The 21717-nt window shown below is 35.5% G+C and overlaps 1 protein-coding gene and 1 long non-coding RNA gene across 2 annotated transcripts; both read right to left on the reverse strand.

The window, feature by feature from the left end:
- Window positions 1-2422: 2422 nt before the first annotated feature.
- LOC113703265 (uncharacterized) lies at window positions 2423-4007 on the reverse strand. The gene is made up of 2 exons (XR_003451393.2): window positions 2979-4007; window positions 2423-2894 (listed from the first exon to the last, which is right to left on the reverse strand). It is a non-coding gene; the product is annotated as an uncharacterized lncRNA (long non-coding RNA).
- A 643-nt stretch (window positions 4008-4650) lies between these two features.
- Window positions 4651-9903, reverse strand: LOC113704393 (COP9 signalosome complex subunit 5a-like). The gene is made up of 6 exons (XM_027226284.2): window positions 9414-9903; window positions 7952-8233; window positions 7691-7838; window positions 7494-7576; window positions 5017-5094; window positions 4651-4915 (listed from the first exon to the last, which is right to left on the reverse strand). Exons 1-6 carry the CDS (start codon window positions 9861-9863, stop codon window positions 4826-4828), a joined length of 1131 nt encoding a protein of 376 aa, XP_027082085.1. The 5' UTR covers window positions 9864-9903; the 3' UTR covers window positions 4651-4825.
- Between the last annotated feature and the right edge of the window lie 11814 nt (window positions 9904-21717).

The following is a 21717-nucleotide window of genomic DNA, read 5'->3' on the forward strand; positions in this document are numbered from 1 at the left end:
AGAGAAGCAATCTCTGCCTGAAGATCTCTAATAATTATAGGTTTGGTAAAAGGTTGGGATCTGATTAAAACATTAAATATGGGCTCCTCTATATTTTTATCTATTTCTTGTTTTTTAAGGTTAATGGTGTAATCAGAATTGTTTATTGGTTGGTTGGGTATCGTGAGGTTTGATATATCCATAGGTTCTAGTATAGCTTCCTGAACTAGAGAATTTGGTAGATCTATGGATTCTAATATAGACTTATGATTCAAGGGTTTTGGTGGATCTGTGGACTCTAGTGTAGATACATGAGTTGTCTGATATTCATACCGATCAAAGAAACGGATATGTTATTTTGTTTTTCTCAAGAAGTCATAGAAGGCTTCTTGTATTGCTCTTCGGTTTTCTCTTTGATATTTGTCAAAAAATTATTTTCTTTTAAGCTGTTGTAGTTTGTCAAGAATCCAGATCTAAGTTTTTGCTTGTGAATTTCGAATTCAGGAGGTTTATTTTTTTAGATTCTTTGTTTAGAGGAGGATTGATTGTTCAATACGAGCAATTCGAGCTTGTTGATCATCTATTGGTTTCGTGTTTGGGGAGGAATTGAGAAAACTAGAATTTGTTCTGAAAAGGGAAGCCATGAGAAATAGATAGAACTGATAAACAAGCAATTTTATAATCCTTTTCCTTTTGGCACAGAATCCTTCGGGATCTTCGGGATCCATGAAGAATAACTATGGGTTTGTTTGGATAAGATGTTATTTGAAATATTTATTTGAGATTATTACTGTAGCACTTTTTTGTGATGTGATATATGTAAGATAAAAAGGTAGTTAAAAATTGTGTGCATAATGCAAGCAAAACAAAATTTGAAATTTTCTTTGAAAATCTTGTAATCCAAATGTTTCTAAGTTGATTATAATAAAGTTAGTATGGATCTTGAAATGTTGGATCTGAACTTTTGAGACAAGTTATCTATCAGTAACTATTATATTTCCAAGCAAACTATAAGAAACGTAGTATAGATCCAGAAAGCTAGATCTGCTTTTTTGAACACTTCACTGCCCTGGATCGTAGACCACGGGAACCTCAATAGCCCTACAGGTCTTACTGGGCCCCCAACTCTTACTGTCTGGGCCCGTAGTCGGTAATCACAGGTTCTATGTTCATCATACCGATCTAGATTTATAGATCAATACTAACAATATTATAATATGTTTAGAAAGATAGTAATTACCAAACTAATCAATCCATACACTAGCGATATATATTCTTGCTATAATTACCAATATAAAATTACCAATATAAAATATAAATTTCATTAAATCTATACCAAATTTGGAATGGAATGGATAAGTTGGAACGGTCTTTCCTTTCCACACTATTCTTACGTACCAAACATGAGGCAATATGATTATCTTCAAGAAAAACTCATTATCGAGTTTTTAGATGTGATCAGAACAACTTTTAGATTAGCTTCTCTAGGTTCTGGATTATTAGGAAAAACACATCCACATTCCGTTTTTGAGCCTAAAAGACATCGACATTGTTTTTTGAGCCTAAAAGACATTGACATTGAATTCCTAACTATCATTGTTAGAAACCTAGATTATCGTAGTGATCTGAACTCTGAGCATTAGTAATAATATATAAAATACAAAGTCAAAAGTTTTGTCCAACATCAAGTTGGTATTGGGCATTAGCCATTGTTAAACTTCTATTGATCTTACTTTACCTAAAATTAAAACCTTTACAAATTGTAATTGTTTTGGCTGAATTATTAGGATATGGATTTACACATAGACCAATATAAAGGGCCAAAATTGTATTTCTTCCAAAAAGGTTATGCATTCACAAATTGAGTGTGATATAAGAATTAGCTCTTTTTTGGTATGAGGTGGATGCATTTTTGCATGTTCTATGATGATTAATACTTGTAATCTTTCTTTCTTTCTTACATTTTTTTTTCAAAGAAGCAGGCAATGTGTTTTATTTTTCTTTTCAAAGTTTATTCTTTTTCCTTTTTTTTTCCCAATCAACCGGAGATGGATCACGCGCTCTTTTCCACAATTTCATGGCTTAGCTTTTTAAAGCTAAGAATTCAAATTGGAGCATATGGACTGAAGTGACGCGAAAGATAGGGCTACATCTCAGAACATGCCACACGTTAGATCTATACGGCAAACAGCGTCAAGTCTGAAGGGCACTTATGCCTTTTCATAACAAATATTTCAGCCAGTTAAGGGTCATTAGCATTCACAGCCGCTGTAAGATTACAGTTAAATGACCTAATTTTTCTTCTTCTTTTTTACCTTTTTTTTTATAAATGAGAGCTTTTAAACTTAAAATTTTTTAATTTCAATTCCTTTTACCTTATCATCCAATCCAACTCTGCCCAACTCTCCCCAAGTATAAGATTAAAGTGGCATAAATAATAGGGTTAAATGCAGAAAACCCCCTGAACTTTCATAGCCATTGCACAATACACCCCGAAATATGTTTATAAGCACTTTGCACTCAAGCTCTACTAAAAAGTAATAGATCTTTACACACCGTGATACTTTATTACACAAATGACAACTTTATCCTCAGATAATAACTGAATGGACAAAAGCACCCTCCGTCCCAATCAAACCCATTATATTGGGTGGAAAGTACTAGGCAAAGAGAAAGTCTGAACATTAGTTTCACTGCCAAAATTCTTGAGTTTGTCAAATTTTTTTGCTTTTTTCTCGCGATCGAGAAAGAAGCAAAGCGGAATCACTGCAGAGGGTGACTAGAAGTGGAAAAATAACGGTTTGAAGAATCTAAAACAAGGTGGAATATTTATAGAAGCTCAACAAATCAGGAATCACTGCAACATCAGATTGTTGAGGTTTTTGCAGAGCGCCATCATGCAGCAGCTACGGAGTCTGAAGGAACAATATAAGAACTATTATTCTTTATCCCGTTTTGCTTTCATTTTTGGGTAGGGATAGGAATGTAACCAGACTTACCTTGAGCACATTGTCATGTGAAATATTTTCCAGTTCCCTTCATTATCTACTTTCTGGGGATGAGGCTGCTGGAGATGCAAATAGAGATGGTGAACAAGCAAAAGCTACATAGGTTGATAGCTGAGATGAAACTTAGATTGGATTGATCTGTATCATCCACAACACATAACTAATTTATTGTTGTTTATGATTCATTTATTCTTTAACTGAGTTCTAATTAATACATCTTGCCCTTTGTCCGTCAATACTTTGAAATCCCATGATACATCGTACATGCAATAATCGTCTGAAAGCAAATCTGATTCTGCCGAGAGCATCTCTGCACTAGTGGTTCTTGATTCGGCCGAGTTAGAGAGTATTGTATATTTCTTTTATTGCATTCGCTGGAAATCTGATGTGCACGTTACGGGGCTTAGGAGGCCTACCTGTCAGCTCCATTGGATTGAAAATTATTATTTGACAAAATTGCTCCATCTGCCGGTGCCGGAAGGAATCGAAGGTGAACCGCTTGACACCGATTCAAATCAAGAATCTCTCAGAAATTTCATGAAATACCGCCCAAGATCAAATCAAGCCTCTAACTCTCAGTATTAGAGATCTAAACCCATAAATTTTTCTCAATGTCCTTGAGAGTTAATCTTTTCGCCCCAAGACCCCTTCAACGATTCCCAAAACTCCAAACCAATCCATTCCTCTCGTATTCTTCCTCAAGGGCCCAGCTCATCAACACATCGTTGAGGCTTCGATTCTTGATTTCATGCACCAGCGGCAACAACAACTTGAGTGATGCAGAGCTTGAATTAAAGTTGGCCAGAGAGGTTGAAAAATTGAACTCTCAAATCGTACAAAGAGCGGAGGCCTTGAATAAGAGTAGAGAACTCTTGTTTAATGAGTTGAGCAGCTACATGGGCTCGAAAGTTGAAGAAGCTGGGAAGAAATGGAGGAAAATGAGCGAAGATGAAAAGTGGGCTGTGGTTAATGGGTTTGTTTCTGAATGGAGTGATAACTTTCATCCCTTGTCTGCTAGATCTGTCGAAGAGTTAGTTGATGAATACTTGGTTGATTGGGACAAGGGTGCTTTTGTCCGTTCAATTATTATTTAAGGATAAAGTTGTCATTTGAGTGATAAAATATCACCGTGTGTAAAGATCCGTTACTTTTTAGTGAAGCTTGGGTGCAAATTGTCTATAAACATATTTCGGGGTGTATTGTGCAATGGCTATGAAAGTTCATGGGGATTTTCTGCATTTAACCCTAAATTATATACCAAAAGTAAGGGAAATAATGAGCCCTTTTTTGATATTAGCCTGTCTCCTTGCGCGTATACTTAATGTTGCATAACATCTCTTGGATTTGTTAAATTACATTTCCCTTTCCTTGACGTATGCGGTCCGGGTCAATTATATATTGATTCCAAAGACAAGTTAATTAATGCACTCTTGAATTTACTCTTGCCATGGTTTAAGTGACAAGTTAGTTTCCTAGACGTATTTAATTGTGTGTATATATGTAAAATAAAAAAGGTTAAATATATAATTACACATACCTAGCACAATGGTGATGGACACAAGCAATGGCCCAAAAAGGTAAGAAATTTACGAAGGCCCAGGCACTTTTGAACATGCTTAGAAATGAGCAAGATATGCTAATCATCTAATGACAAAACAAGGAATTCAATGGAAATCATAACTAGTACGTTCGTTAAAAAAATTTATCGTCAGGTCTGCTGTCACACTAACATCAACGTTTAGGTACCAATAACATCAGATATGTCAATCAAAATTCTATCAAGACCATAGCAGCATCAGTATAAGCATGGTGAACACAAATTCCTACAAATCACTTGCTCAGGTTTCAACCATAGGATCAGGACCTGAAGACTTTGTTTGAGATTTGTTTGATTGACGAACAGTGTTGAAAAGAATGTCCTTAATGACCTATAACAACGCAACAAAAAAGTTTTTCAGAGTCAAGAAATACCACAAAGTATTGTATGCAGTAGTTACCCAATTAAAGTTAGATAACTTCAGAGGAAGACCTGAGACATCAAACCATGAACTTGCTCAACAGTTATCTTTGCACTATCACGAGTAATTTTAGCAAGTTGAGATTCTTCCTGCAAGAAAATTTGCATACAATGAGAATACTTTTTATACTAGCAAAAGCCAATTATCAAAGCAAGCACAACATTTAGACTCCCAACATACATCAAAAAAAGAAAATACCAATATGAACAAGAATTCTGTTTCAGACAAATTGTTCAACCAGCAAATGCTACCTGTTTTTGACGAAATGACAACAAAGTTCAATGTGCATCTCATACAAATGAAGAAAGTCTCTTGTGCTAAATACTTGTTATTTGTTGCTCATTGTGAAGACATAAAACGAAGACTAACAGAAATAAAAAAGAGACACAGGTATTGTAAAATGAAAGAGAATTAGTGATGAGTGATGAGTCCCTGTCTACAGGACTTCCAATAAACCAAATGAAAAAATCACAAGTAAAATCTGCCATACTACCTGTCCTCCAAAATTTTTGTTAAAGTCATTTCATTTCCAATGAAAGGGCACTAACTGCATACAATTATTCCACATGCTTGAAAAAGAATGAAGGTAATAGACTGGAAGAGTGTACATTATAACTTTCTGCCCTGTCAATTGATTGGAACGTCAAAATAGCAGCTGAAGTTTTTTCGAAAGCTTATGAACAACACATTAAATGGTTTTCCATGTAACTGCTTGTTTTTGGAAAAATCTCACTCGTTATATTTCTCCAGACAACTAACCCAAGTGATCACTATCATAACAAATAAATAAAGATTAATATAAAGCATGTAGAAAATAAAGATAAAGAGCTACAAAGCCAGGTTTTTTGAGGTCGTGAACATTAAATAATATGTATGTTATGTGGATATAATGGTAAAGAAGAATCTTATATGTCATGTTTTCCAACGTTCAAAACACATCAATGGACACCATGCCTTAAAACTCAAGGTTCATGATCTAGTCCACATTACTCAATTAAAATCTACAATTGGTACACCTGCAGAAATTAAGCCATGATATTTGCAGTCCTAACACTCGAATTATGCTCTTATTAATTGAGAACAGATTATAAGCACCACCATAGCAAATTGTCTATAATTGACATCCATAGAATGTCTTATCATCGTGGAATGTATCAAGAAGAATACTAATACTTCATGAACTCGTGCTGGATAATTCCAGGAATGGTAAAGATAAAATTGAATCATGCTGCAACTCAGGCAAATAAAACAAAGATACTGTTGAAATTAAGTAGCCAACAGTGGGGAAAAAAGTTGCCAATAGTGAATGTTTGATGTACCATTACAGGTACTACAGCAAACAAGAATGCTTGACTATACTCTTGAAAGGGAAGGCTCGAAGTAAAACACAAATAAAGGACGAATAGAAGAAAAAAAAAACTAAAAACAATATGACACAAACATAATGTCCTTGGAACTTCTATGTCCATTTTTTCTTGGGAATCCTGTTAACGGTTGAAGTACTACTACAAATACCTGCCAACAATATCACATTCTGTGAAGGACCAGCAAAGCATGGGAAACAAAAAAAAAAAAAAAAAAAAAGGTAGGTCACATCCTGGTTTTTGGGTATATGCAGTTCAACTAAAAAAATAAGTAGAAAAATGTATTAGGCCCGGTGTATGGGCTCACTTGAAGCCAATATAGTGGATTCAAGAGCTGCACAGTCATGTTGATGTATGATGATGAAAGAAAAGTGCCGGTGACCGATACATGTTAATGCAAAAAAAACCCATGTGGTTCCTCAACATACCACATGGACTACAAGTAAGGCTATAAACTGTCTGCCTAAGTATTTCCCCAAAAAAGTAGCAAAAGCAAAGATATTTCCTCAACTTTATTGCATTTCTGATCAATCATTTGCAAGTATTTCACTTAGCAAGTCCATGCACAACATAACAAAGGGTTCTGAAAAAAGGTGCTTAGTGCACCACAAAAACATAACATTTTCCATCAGATGATTTAAGAAAAGAGTCTCCTCAGTTCAGCATATAGCCATTTCCATAGGCAGGCTATATTTCCATAGGCAGTATGGCCAAGCACTTCACATTACTAATGCTTTGGTCTCCCACCGCAAAACCACATGATAATGAACAATGGAAATGCCAAACACACTCAAGTAAACAGCATCAAAATAACAAGTGCATCTAGATGTGGTAATAATAATATCCTGATCCGAAGAAAGGAAACATTTGGAAATGTCAAAGCTCCTTTGTACAAATTTCATACATTCTAACAGTTTGGAGAAAACCAATTATAGGTTGCCTACTATTGCCAGTTAAGCAAATTAAAACAAAACCATTAGTTGACTAGTAAGTAACCAGATACACACCACACCATTTTCTTCAAAGGTATCAGCTTTAAATGTCAAAGAATGCAAGTAAGAGAAGAAACTAATTCAAATTCATTCTATCAGAATTAAATTTCATTACTGGGAAAATTAACCTACCTCTTTCTTCCTCTGAGGTGGTGCCATTAAGTGTCCAAAACGGGCATGAGCCAATTGATTTTCAGCTTGCTCCAGCTTTTCGGCTGCATGAAATTAGGTGAGCTGGTTGATGTACTCAGAAGGAAACATGATCTATTCAATAACTGTTTGGAGTAACATTTGTAGACAACCAACAGAAATATCTAAGCAAAAAATACCTAAATCTGAGATTTGTCCAGCTACATAATCCCCATTCCCGAGCAAAGGAGAAGAAGAGAGCGTGTTGACCCAATACTTGTTCCATAGTAGATCCAAGAGATGGCAATCAAGGGAAGATTTAAAGTATGTGATATCTAATGCATAATACTGCATATCCAAACAAGAACACATCAAGCATATGATGAGGAACAAACGGCTAAAATTTTTTAAAAGAGCAAGGAAAAAACAGGATGTCAAAAAAGCAATAGTCTATCACTAACCTGTTTACAATGTACACCAAAGTCTTCAATTTTGTTCAAGGGGATGGTTTGATACTCAGAAACAGGCTCATCTGGAGGCTTATATCCTTCTGGGTAGGTCCTGAATGCACCGATTTCCACTTTTCCAGCAGACACTGTCCTTGTAGGATCAATAACGACTGCCAAGAAAGGCTCCTGATATTGCTGGTTAAGCATTTGTGTCGAAACATCAATACCAGAAAGCCAGCATCCATAACCAGGATGGGAATGATACCACCCAACAACATTCTCCAGTCTGCCAGCCTAAAGCCCAAAAAAAAAAAAAAAAATCAATTATCTATGTTGTAATAGTCTTACCCATGAAAGCAATAAGAAAGTTAAATCTTCAAAGCATATGCCACAATGTTCAGAGTTTCCGCTAAGATATAAAAGCCCCAACCAACAGAGGGCCATAAGTAGGGTTTTGAAGAAAAAACTATGAGATAAAATGTATTCATTAAGAATACTAGAAACTGAGACAAGGGAAGGATACAATTGATCTTTAAAAAACAAGCCACGAAATTTGACTGGTAATGGTAAGATAGATCCAAATTAGACCAATAAAAACATCCATTAACATGTAAAGCAGAATGAAAGAGTTACTTTTGTTTTGGAGTGTGATCAACTCCAGTCATGCAAAGCTTTGACGACAAAGCTTAAACATTTTAATCAACTTAACCCAAGACTATCAGACTCCTTTCGAGTGCAATATGTGAAATTACTTACGCTGCTCATTCCTTAACTTCACACTAGCTAATCAAAAGCGGCAGAGCCTTAACATGTGAACAATTTGACTTTATGACTCAAAGATGGTGACTGGATCAGGTTAAAAGAACACCACCACGATTTGGATAGGCACTCATGAGGTATCAGCACACCCAAGCAAGAAAGCAACTTTTTTTTTTTGCCTTGGATGACAACTTAAATCAGCCATAGAATTTTTTTAAAAAAAGAAAAAAAGAAGAAGAAGAAAAGTAATGCACCAAGGTAAATTCAATAACACAAAAAAAATAAATGGCATCACCAACTTTTAGATAGCATTCTTTTATTTTATCTATTCTCACTACAAACATCACCGAGAAAAATTGAAAAGCTCTTAAAAAAATGTTAGCACAAACATTCCAATGAAAGTGTAACTTCTTTCCTACCTTTCTCACAGATAGATAGGACAAACAGTTAACTCTTCCATGCATATAGTTCCAGAAACTGTCAAAGAAATCACCAATTATGTATGTAGCCCATGATCTCGCCCATTTATTCCAATAGCAGATCAAAAGATACAGTCCCAGCACACAGATGAAAACACACATCACTAGGGTATTAGGAAAACCACATAATTGTTGTACACTACGCTTCCTGAGCTGTACATTACAATTAGCACAAAAAAAGTAGTAACTTTCACTTAACAAAAAAGGAAAGAAACCCAAAAAAAAAGCAGCAGTACCTGCTTGTTGGTCTGCGAATAATCGACCATGTACTCATAGGCATCGGCCTGGGCATTGACACGAGTTTCTGTGCCCTCAACGGGGAGGGCAAAAGCGTCCATAACAATAATAGCGTCGCCGTCGGTTTTGCCCTGCATAAGTCCCATGACCTCAATAGTGCCGCCGGAGCGTGCGTGGACAACCATTTTGAGAAGGGCAAGAGCAGAGATCTTCACCCGCTTAAAGTAGTGAGGGTCGTGAACCCACGGCCTCTCCTGCTGAAACTTGGTCTGTGCAGCCTCGTCGTAGTAGAAAATCACGTCCGACGAGGGGTCAGAGGCGGTTGACGAGGGTGGTGACGACGATGTCGACGTCGCTGCTTCTAGGGGTGCCGCCTCCATCGAGACGATGTTGTTCTCGAGCTCCCACGTTTGCCGAGCAATGGAGGATGATGAATAGGAAGAATCCATAGTGGCAATTAATTCAGGGAATTGGGGGATTGCCAGGGAGCAGAACCCTTTTATCTCTATTTAGTGAGCTGAAACGGTAAAACCCACTATAGTGAATAGTCGGGTCGGGGCAAACCTCTAGACAAAATTTGCTAAATAAAAATCCTAAACTATCCTTTGCTCATTTTGCTAAATAAAAATATTCTCAAGGCACTTTGTTTACTCTAATCAGAAAAATCACCACCTTAAAATGATCACTAGTAGTATCACTACACCACAAAGTATTAGTCCATAAAAATATAAAAAAGATATTTGTAAAGAAATATATTGGCACCAATTTAACTCTATATATGTTCCAAAATTTATATCTTATGAACCTTATATTTTTTTTCCAACTTCTTCTCAACCCACGGCTCAACTCTTTAAGTGTACTAATCATTATAAAAATCAACTCAAAATAAACAAAGAAATTACACCCAATTCTATCACAATCACAAAAAATAAAAGATAAAAAAATTCAATTACTATAATTTACAAATGAAATATCAGGTAGTCATCTGAAAAAAAAAAGAGTAAGAGAGAATATTAGAGAAAGAGGAAAGAGAAGAAAGTGATTTTTATTTTCTTTTTTTTTAATTTTTTTGAGGTTCATTTATTTGATATGTGGATTACTCCTTCCGTTTCATTGAAAGTGTCATACTTTCCTTTTTTGGTTGTCCCAAAATATTTGTCATATTTGGCATTTCTAACGATTTTATACTCTGAAATTTCCCTTATACGCTTCATGAATGATGCATAAAAACAAATGTGATAGGATTACTTTCTACTCTTTACTTTGACTACCACATGATTAAGCGCAAAAGTGAAATAAAAGGAAAAAAATTTTTGTGGAGTGCACTATGCATAGAAAGTACATATTCCAAACATGACTAAATATATGGGACGGAGGAAGTATGTATTAAGTGAGGGTAAATATAATTTTTTGTAATTAATAGGGGAAGTAAGTAATATTTTTAAAACTTTAAAAGTGCTAAGTGATATTAGAAAAAAAAACTCAAGGGAGGTTTTTGACATTATCCCTTTGCTTGTAAACTTTGATGGGGTGGGATGGGGGGATCCGTTGGTATTCTGATTTCCGTATTTGATTAGAAACAATCAAAAGGTTTTTCATTGTGCGCCCTTGAACCTTGCGCTAGTTTCTATTTTGATTTCTGAATTTTAAAATTAAAGACTTTATACCTTAAAACTATTGCTATAATTATCCCATCTCAGTGCAATTTTTTTTTTAACATAATCTATAAAAACTAATGGGGATAGTATGAATATAAGCATCATATTCCTTTAGCTTATTATTGTATTTAAACTAAACCCAATCTGTATCTAAACTACACCCAATCTGCTTAGGACATAAATGGTGATGTGTGTAGTGCAAATCAAGAAGAACTGCACACTAAAATGGTAGAATTTTCTAAATGAAACTTGCAATTAAAATTGGAGAATGGACAATTCTTGAAGCATGATTAAATATTGTCTTTAAGGTTTTAATTTTCCCTACTACACTTAATATTTGCTACAGGGTTAAGGCAATTTACCTTTAGAATACAAGAAGAGAAAAAGAAGCATGTTAGCAAATGACAAGTTTCTTCTAACAAGAAAAAATCAAAAGACAAAAGTTAGTTTAATTCCTTAAAGACTTGTTAATTTATAAGAAAAAGCTGTTTTCCACTTGTATCTAATGTTCAGAACCAATGTCCCCTCAAAACACAACATTTTGCCAAAAAAAACAACTGCCATTTGCAGCGAAAAAGTATAAAAAAATGTCTAATCATTACTAGAATCCGACCTCAAATTCTGGACTAGATTCAAGGCTAGACTTTGGACAAAAAGCTACAAACTTTCTAGATAGAATCCGTCTAGGATACGGGGCAGGACGGTCGATGACCGTCCCTGAACGGTCCCCTCACAAACACAACCGTGAGGACTAGAAATAACCACGTCAGGAAGGCTAAAAAATGATAGGTGCTTCAAAAAAAAAAATTGCACCAGCCCAAACGGTAACAGACGGAGCAAACGGAAGAGTTGAAATTTTGAAAGTTGAAAATTTGAAATAGCCGCACAAAACAAAATCGACCAAAAAGGGTGCTCTCCGAGTCCCTAATAGCAGAAGCAAACGACTGAACCAAGGAAGCAAACGACTGGAGAGTGGTTGCCCGACTGAACTGTTTCCTAACAGAGGAAGCAAAGAGAGAGGAAACTGAAGCAAACTTAGTTGAAAGTGAAGGTTGTGAAGCAAACTATTATGAAGCAATCTGAAGGTCATGAAGCAAAGTATTATGAAGCAAACTGAAGCAAACTATTACAAGCAAACAGGAAGCAAAGTGAAGGTAGAAGTAAACAGAGGAAATTCATCATCTGAAGAACTTAGTTCAGTCATGCAACTTAATAGCAGAAGTAACTGCGCTCTCCGAGTTCGGTGAAACATAAAGCATATTAGCATACCAAGGTAACGTGACTGAACCATCGTCTTCAACTGTGGCCAATCATTTGTCACCCAATGCACATCGGTTTAGGGTTTAGGGATGAAATTAGAGTCACTAAAAACATAATATTGGTTGTGAAGAATAGTGAATTTGTACCATATGTGTGTGCATGTGAGCATTCAGCTTTTCAGTGATGGACTATAATGAGATAGCAGTTATCCGAAAATCCAGGGGTATGTATTAAAGTAAAACATCAAGCGGAATTGGGGAAAGATGAGAGAAACAAAGTCACATGTAACAAGTGAATGAATGTGCATCTTGTTGTAAATAAGTTACAGGTTATAGCCACCATATTACAATTGGTATAAATCATTGTGCATCTAGTAGTTGGTCCATGCTCATTATACAATCTTAGTTTGCCCTTCTCCGGACCATGCAGTGTGTATAAAATAGAGGTATAGAGTTGAATGAGGTGAAACAGAGAAAAAGAGGCAAATAGATGTGAATAACAAATGGGTGTACCTAGTGTTGTAAATAAATTACATGATGTAAGAAATATATTACAATGAGTAGAAAATACTTGTTTGGCCCTCAAAATATAGAAATAGTATAAAATGCGGAGTTGGCTTAGATTATATAATTAACGAATGACATAAGGTCCAGTGAGTTAAGGAACCTAGAATCTAAATATAATCACCAGAGTGGATGTACATACAGTTAAAAAAAACTTACATCGTGTGACCAACATATTACAGTCCGTATAATTTAGTGTACATGGAGTTGTATTTGTACATAAATAATGCCGTTGTCTTAGAGTCAAAGTAAAGTGATGTGAATCATTAATCATATTCATAAGCATAATAATAGGATTTTGTATACTAGTAATGTGTGATTTATAACACATTATGAATGGTAATATACATTTATGCTGTTATTTATGTACATATTATTCATGAAGTATTGCAAATTAGGGTATTTGATGCATAATTGGTAGGAGCAGAAATAATGGATTGCAGCAAATTGGCAGAAGATAGGACCCTTGAGTTAGGAATAGAGTTCAACGGTGAAGAGAATGCGTACAAGTTTTACAACAAATATGCCTCTAAAATGGATTTTAGTGTATGCAAAAACTATTTAAATAAAGACAAAGACGGAGTGACCACGTCTAGGAGATATAGTTGCTGCAAGAAAGGTGTGAAGCGCAAGTACGAAGGTGATGTCATGCCAAAGAGGGCACGAACGCCGATGAAAACAGGGTGTGGAGCTAAAATGGTTATCGTATTGTTTAGAGGGACAATGAAGTATCGTGTGCATGACCTTGTCTTAGAGCATAACCATGAGTTGCACATTGAAACTGGATCACGACCTTGTGTAGTTGTTTAAACATTTCAATCGAGTGGTTGATGATAAGAGACATAATGAACTCATTACAGAATATGAAATAAGGCAAAAACTGTCCATGATTGGGTTGAGGCAAACACCTATACTTGTGCATGTAGCAGAGACGTATTCACTAACAGTATTTGATGCATTCCAAAATGAATATGACGAGTCAACAACTATGATTATATTAAGACAACAAGATGCAGGGATGTTTGTGGAGTTTACGGTCATGAGGTATGATGGAGAACCTGAAAGAATAGTGGTATTCAATCGGAATGATCTAAATGCACGCTGTAGTTGCAAAAAATATGAGAATAAAGGAATTTTGTATAGGCACGCGTTGAAGGTGTTTGATACCGTGGGCATAAAGACAATTCTTTCTGAATATGTTAAGAGGTGATGGCTATGGCTTTAGCTTTTATTTAAATGTTTCTAACGGTATAATTAGTTACATGGATGTTACATTATGTGATAATTTTGTTACGCCTGACATACCTATTTGGTCTGTCTTATACAATGTAGGAGCCATTCAAAACTCATAGACGCATTCAAAGAGCCAATCAATGAATGACCCTCCAAACGCCGTTGCTCCCGAAATCGAAAAAATGTGAAATGGTATGCATACATTTAGTTGAAAAAATAAAGATGTTGTTGTTCGTATCGTAAAACTACTGTTCTGATTATTGTAATGGTGGACACCTAAACGCTTCAACGCATGTATATTATGTAGTTAACGTATACTCGCTTCTATGTCATATTATTTTGTATTATCTGAAGGTCCACCGTTTGGTTAATCAAGAGCCTCCTGCGACAGTTCCTACAGAATGGATGCACCCAAATTTTCCATTTTTTTCAAACATAACTCCGTCAGGGATATCTTAATGGTTTGATATATAATTTTTTTTATAATGTCTAGTCCAATTTAGTTTTTGAAGTGAGCATATAGGCACTGGTAATGATTTATTGACAGTTGAATAGTTATATTATATAATGTAGGAGGAGCGTGCGACAATTTCAACACGCTATGATATTGATGCATATCATGTATTTTCACCATCACTACGGGTGACAAACTTTTATCGTTACATCACATATTTATGTAGTATTGTTAATTGGATATCTTGGACATCGTATATTATTAACCGTATGTTCCATTACGTGTATTTAGTTCCAATTATTCATTCACCAAGTTGACCTCATTTATTGATGTTAGTACTTCTCTGTTGAAGATATTGTTCAGTTTCAATCGCTTCCCTATTATCCGTTTCTTTTAATCTACAATGTTGAAATGAATTAGTGCATGTTGACTGTAACTGACTAGATTTTTTTTTTATTTTCATACATTAGTTATCTTGAACGAGATTTGCGGTATTTTTCGAAGAACATTTGTTATTGGACCTCCATGTCGGCCTGATTGGGAATACTGCATATCTACGTTACAAATAGTTAATAAACTATTACAAGTTATTCATGTGCCTGGATAGACACCTTTAATGTTTCACTCTATTCAAACTTAGACAAGTGAGTTACAAGGAATTTGGTGAGCAAGATGTATTGGAGGCAGAAAGTTTGGCTTTGCTGTTTGGTTTGCAGGTGTGTGCTCAACGGGGGATCTGTCCATCGTTGATTGAGGTGGATTCCAAAACTTTGGTCCAGCTGGTTACATCGGGGGTAATTGCGAAGTGGCCTTTATGTAATGTTTTGCGGAAAATTAGAGACCTACTGGATGGGTTTTCGGCGTCTATTTCACATGTTTTCAGGGAGGCTAATTCATCTGCGGATAGGCTAGCAGCTGTTGGGGCTGGTGGCACCCGGGTGTATGATCAGGCTCATCAACTTCCGCCGTTGGTTCGGGCTTCGATTAATCTTGACTCACGAGGAGTGCCGGGTCTTCGTTGGGTAATAGAAGAGGATTAGGGCTCTTTTGTTTTTCTGGTTGTAACTTTGAAAGTTAGGGGATGTATTTCCTCTCCAGGATTGGTAGTTCTTGTTTGAAATAATATTTGGGGCTGGCTTCCCCTCCCCGTTTACGGGGTTTGCCAAAAAAAAAAAAATTATAATCATATCCAGTATTAGTAGTCATCAATTGTTCTGTAATGGGTTGTATAAAGTTGTTAAGAAATTATAAAGTTGACTGAAAATTAACATTTTTACAATACCATTGAACGTGCTTCTTTATGATTATGGTATTTTTCATAGAATACCACAACAAATGACTGTCGTGATATATGTGTTCGTGATATGTCGTGATATACCACAAAATGGTCCTACTTGCTTCAACAAAAAAAGGTATGCGTTCGTAATAAAAATAATATTTAGAAGCAAATATTATGTAAAGAAAGTTGTTGTATTAAAAGAGTAGGTGTCCTAAAATCTAAACTTAAATTTTGGACGGAGTTACCACGTAATTGTAAACATTCACCAAACATTCAACTTAATTGGCTTCAACGTTTGGGGTAATGGTCATGGTAAAAGGTCAATTTAGAAACAAATAACAACTATAATTACTCAGTTTGCATTAAAAAGTAGTCATGGACTTTTTTATAACAAATCATGGCCACTCTATTTTCTCGAGTGGTAATATGCGGCGTTAGATGATGTAAACTAGCAACTAATATTGGCTGTGAAAATGAGTACGTATGAAATCCCAGTCGATTTTGTTGTTAAAGATACAGAAATGCCAGTGTAACTAAGGCCGCATATGTTTTGATCTCTACTATGATAATAATGCAAACAAATTTTATAGAGCTATGCTTGTTAGTCAACATGTTCGGGTCGATGTTGTATAACAATGCACGTGTACTAACTTTATATGTGCTATGTGTAACAAATTTTGAACTACGAAAGCTATTCTTGGATCTAAACGTGGCATGTATGGACCCCATACTGGGTCCAAATTTATATGTGGTCTGCTATATGGACCCCGTACTTTATATGTGTTCTGTTGTATGGATCACACTGTAACTGCTAAAATAACTATTTTGTAACAGTTTTCAAACACACTGTGACTTTTTAATAACTATTTTGTAACAACCTACAAACACACTGTAACATGCAATCATCAAATATGGAGTTTTGTATTAATTTTCAATCTCTAACTACCCAATTAAGTATTTTGTAACAGTCTTCAATAACATTCAACTTTTCAATAACTATTTTGTAACAACTTACAAACACTTCGTAACTAACAGTCTTCAAATATGGAGTTTTGTATTAATTTTCAAACTGTAACATCCCAGATAAATATTTTGTAATAGTTTTCGAACACACTGTAACTTTCTAATAACTATTTTGTAACAACCTACAAACACACTGTCAACAAATAGTCAAATACAGAGTTTTGTATTAATTTTTTAATCTGTAACTTCCCAAATAATTTTTTTGGCAACAGTTTTCAAACACACTGTAACTTTTCAATAACTATTTTGTAACAGTTTTTAAACACAATGTAACTAACAATTTTTCAAACACACTGTAACTTTCCAATTGGCTTAACATGATATTAGACTTATCTGGATATAACTTGAATAAAGTCACCCTTAATTATTATACTCAATTCAGTTTGTCAGGTTCGCTTCATATGCAGCTGACATTGGTGTGTTATGACAGTATGCCTACTAACAGCAATATTATATAACTCATTTAGCTCAGCCTGCAGTTACATGACGACATTACCAATCCATAAATGAGTCACATGCTCTCTAGAATGGAATACAATACACACATATACAATAGTACATCTAAGTGAAAGTTATAAATTTAACATTTGTACTGTTGGCATAGGTTCTATAACTGTAATTCTATGGCAATAAATAAAATGGTCACCGCGAAAATTGAATTTTCATTTATTTATAATATGATTATCCAAAAGATCACTACATTTATGTATTTACATGCATGTGATTTAATTCAACATAACTTATTTGTTCAATGTAATATTGGGATTGGTTTCATATATTAACTGTAACTGTATGTAGTTACAAGTTGATAGACCTATCAATGACCCATAATGTTGACAATAATATGCAGTAATTATGTCAAATCAAATAATAAATTTTGTTAACCATGGAATAGGCCCATTTACACCGATATCAGCATGCCCGTTGTTCATCATCATCCGTACCAAATCAGGGGGTAGTGCAGTACGCCACGCACCATATTATTCTCTTCCGGATCATGTCGTCCAACCTTTAACATCAAATTAAACCAACCATTTCAATAGCAAAGCCACGTAATACATACACCAATACCTTTTATATGAAATGAAGTAAACAATAAATAACATGTTACCAACTTTCCTTTTCCATAAGCCCCAAGATTCCTAATCTCCAATGCATTCCTTTCAGAGATTAGAGCATCTGTCCATTTAAACTGGAGTTTTACACAGACAATTGCACTTCAGTTCCATTATGCTTTCCCCATTTATTCTTAATCCATTACAAAGTACTAACATAAATAATATATCACTTTCAAATCTTAGTAACAATAGTTATGAAAACTTGTAACTTATTTTTCACACTCTGTTTGTCAAAATTAACACTAGGTTAATTATTCTGTCTCACCAATTCCACTTACAATCTACTCTCACTCATTTATCAAATTTGATGGGATTAACTTCTTCTTCTATTTCTTGTCCTACTCTATAAATATGAGTTAATGTAACAATTAGGAGGTACCAATTTCACAGTTATATTCACGAAATTTTACAAAGCAGTTCTTATATTGTAATTGCTAACTCACTGTATGTTACAGTTATTCAACTTCGTGTCCATGCACACTAGCAAAGTAAAACTTGTAACCTTTTTCCACATTGAGTGTACCAAGTTAAAAACTATGTTATTCATTCTGCCTACCCTGTTCAGATTGTCGTCTGCTGCTCTAACTATCAAGTTTCAAACAATTAACCTCTTCTTCTATTTATCCTGTGATTATGCAAGTACGAGTTAACTAACAAATAATAGGTAGCAATTTTACAGTATGCTCACGCAATATTACATATCAGTTCTTCTACTGTAACTGTTGACTAACTGCATGTAACAGTTATTCAACATGGTGTCCAACCCCACTAGCTAAAAAAACTTATAACTTTTTTCTCTGCAATGCGTCTACCAATCTGAGTGTCATGTTATTTTATTCCGCATAATAATTTTACTCCGTGTCATTATTTATTCATGCGAAATGTCTCTTATATAACATGCTGTAAGAGGCATTTTTAAGAAAATTATCTTTGTAATGCTTTTTCTTTCGCTTTGTATGTTGCCATGAATAGTATGTACAAACCACACATAAAGTATAATCTGCACGCAGGCACTGCTAATCAACAAAATCTATAAGAAATTCATAAAAACAACCAGTACCCTTGTTATATTATTACCCAAGCAATTTTCCATCCCATTCACACGATTTTACAAACACTTGGCGCACTAAATTTTCCTCACCTATCCTCTCCTATTTGGCCACTAAAATACCTACATTCTTCTACTCGAGACTAGTGAACAGTCTGTTCCACCAATACCATTAAAAATCAATTGACCTATTCATTCACAATATTGTCCAACAATGACAACTACTCACATCGCTCCATGACCTTGTCAAATTTTGAAAGTTATGTGATACCATTATTGTTTTGTTACCTGGATGTTTCCTGCTTTATCTCTTCTCCGGATGCGAAACTCCATTCTTCTGTCGCTACTTCTTCCTTTTTCTTGCTGTAATATACCTTAGTGCAATTGTATTTTCCCTGCTTTCCCTTATACCTAGTCTGAGCAAATGTTATTCTTGGTTTTGATGATCACAAAGGACTTTGAAATATTTATCTAACTCTCTTCAAATATAAGTATTTTTTGCCTATCAAAGAATCAGGTATGAATATGTCATGAAATGAAAATCAACCAAAAGGAGAAGCAAAAACAGGACACCCATGTCGGACGTCCAATGGAATCTGTCGGACGTCCGAAAGGATGAAGAACATCAGGAAGGAAATTCTGTCGGACGCTCGTGAGGAAGCATCGGACGTCCGGATGGATCGGACACACTCTTCGGACGCACATCGATCGTGTCGGACGTCCTAAAAATTCCACAAAGTATTGATGACTCTCTGCCAAGACTCTGTCGGACGCTCGTAAGGAAGCATCGGACGTCTTGAAGGATCGGACGCATGCTTCGGACGCACATCAATCTCATCGGACGTCCTAAAAATTCTACGAAGATTTGATAGCTCTCTAGACGACGTTCGGACACTGAAGCTCGGACGATAAAATTCCATCGGACGTCCGAACAACAACTTGACTGTTTTTCGGATGATGGGTTCGGACGATGACTAAGCCGTCGGACGTCCGACAGCCCCAACGGCTAGCTGACTCTTCATATGCCTTCTATCCGTTGGAAGTATTAATGAAACCCATTTTTGGTTCCCTTTAAATACAAACGACTCTGAATCAGATAGTGACTTTTGCACACTTTGTTTACAAGATCTCAAGAGATATTTTATCTAGAAAATAGTCTCCAAAGCTAGATTTGTTCTCTAAGTGGTGTGAATTTCTGTGAGCATTTCTCTTGTGGTTGAAAGTTTCATTAGTTTAGCATTGTAGAGGGTTATCTGAGTGATTGTAAAACTTCTTAGCTTGACTAAGTGAGGCTTAGGGCAAGGAGGAAGTGCTCCCTCCATTGTACATCTAGTTGATCATCTTTCATCAAAGAGAAGTTGCTCAACCAAGTGATTGGTCTTCAAGTTTGAGGAAAGCTTGGTAGACAATCGGTTTGATATTCTATCTTATTCCTTTTTGTTTAATAAAATTCTCATTGCTTATCCATACTTGTTTTTCGAATCAATATTGCTCTCTTCTTCTAATCTACTTGATTGATCATTTCTAGGAAAGAAGGTAAATTTTTATTAAGCAAAAATTGCATAAATCTGATTAAGATTTTAATCAACCTAATTCACCCCTCCTCTTAGGTTGTCTTTGGGCCTTACAATTGGTATCAGAGCTTGGTCTCCTAGAGATTAAGCTCAAACGGCTTGGAGTAAAGATGACAACCAGTCATGCTATGTTTGTTGAGGGACAATCTGTTACTAGGCCTCCCATGTTCAGTGGCTCCAATTATGTTAGCTGGAAAGAAAGGATGATTATCTTTTTGCAATCTATTGATATTGAGCTATGGTTTATTGTGAGTGAAGGACCGCATGAAGCTAACTTTCTTGATGCAAATACAGGGTTGCTTCGGCCAAAAAGAAGAGCTGAAATGAATGCTCAAGATAGGACTAATCTCACACTGAATGCCAAAGCCATGAATGTTCTGTATAGTGCCTTAGATTCAAATGAATCAATTAGAGTGAAAGGCTGTAAATCAGCCAAAGAAATGTGGGATAAGTTAAGAGAAATCCATGAGGGTGGTGACAATGTGAGAGAACAGAAAAAGGCTATCTTGGTCACAAAGTATGAATCATTTAAAATTGAACCTCTTGAGGATATTGACAAAATGTATTGCAGATTCAATGACTTGATCAAAGATCTCGAGGTGTTGGGCAAAGAGTACACATTGGGAGAGAAAAACAGAAAAATTCTCAATGCATTGGGCAAAGAATGGGAAAATAAAGTGACTGCAATAGAGGAGGCTAAGGATTTAAATTTTGTGCCTATTGAATCTCTCATTAACTCACTTAGCTCTTATGAGTTGAAGTTGAAATCTAAAGTGCAGGAGGAAGAGGATGCTAGAGCAAAGAGAAACATTGCTCTAAAGACTACTCAAGGTGAAGATGATCCAGCTCACTTGGATGATGAAGACTCGGATGGTGATGATAATGATCTTGCTCTCATCACAAGGGGCTTCAAGAGAATCCTGAATAAAAGAAAGTTTAAAAGGGGAGGACCTAGCAATCAATTCCAAAATTATTCATCAAATGCAAGGAACAAAGGAAAACAAGAATTCAACAAGAAGCAAGTGGACAAATGCTATGAATGTGGACAGCCTGGACACTATGCAAACGAATGCCCCATGAAGAACATGAAAGA

The sequence above is a fragment of the Coffea arabica genome, chromosome 8e, assembly GCF_036785885.1.
Source record: "Coffea arabica cultivar ET-39 chromosome 8e, Coffea Arabica ET-39 HiFi, whole genome shotgun sequence".
Taxonomy (NCBI): Eukaryota; Viridiplantae; Streptophyta; class Magnoliopsida; order Gentianales; family Rubiaceae; genus Coffea; species Coffea arabica.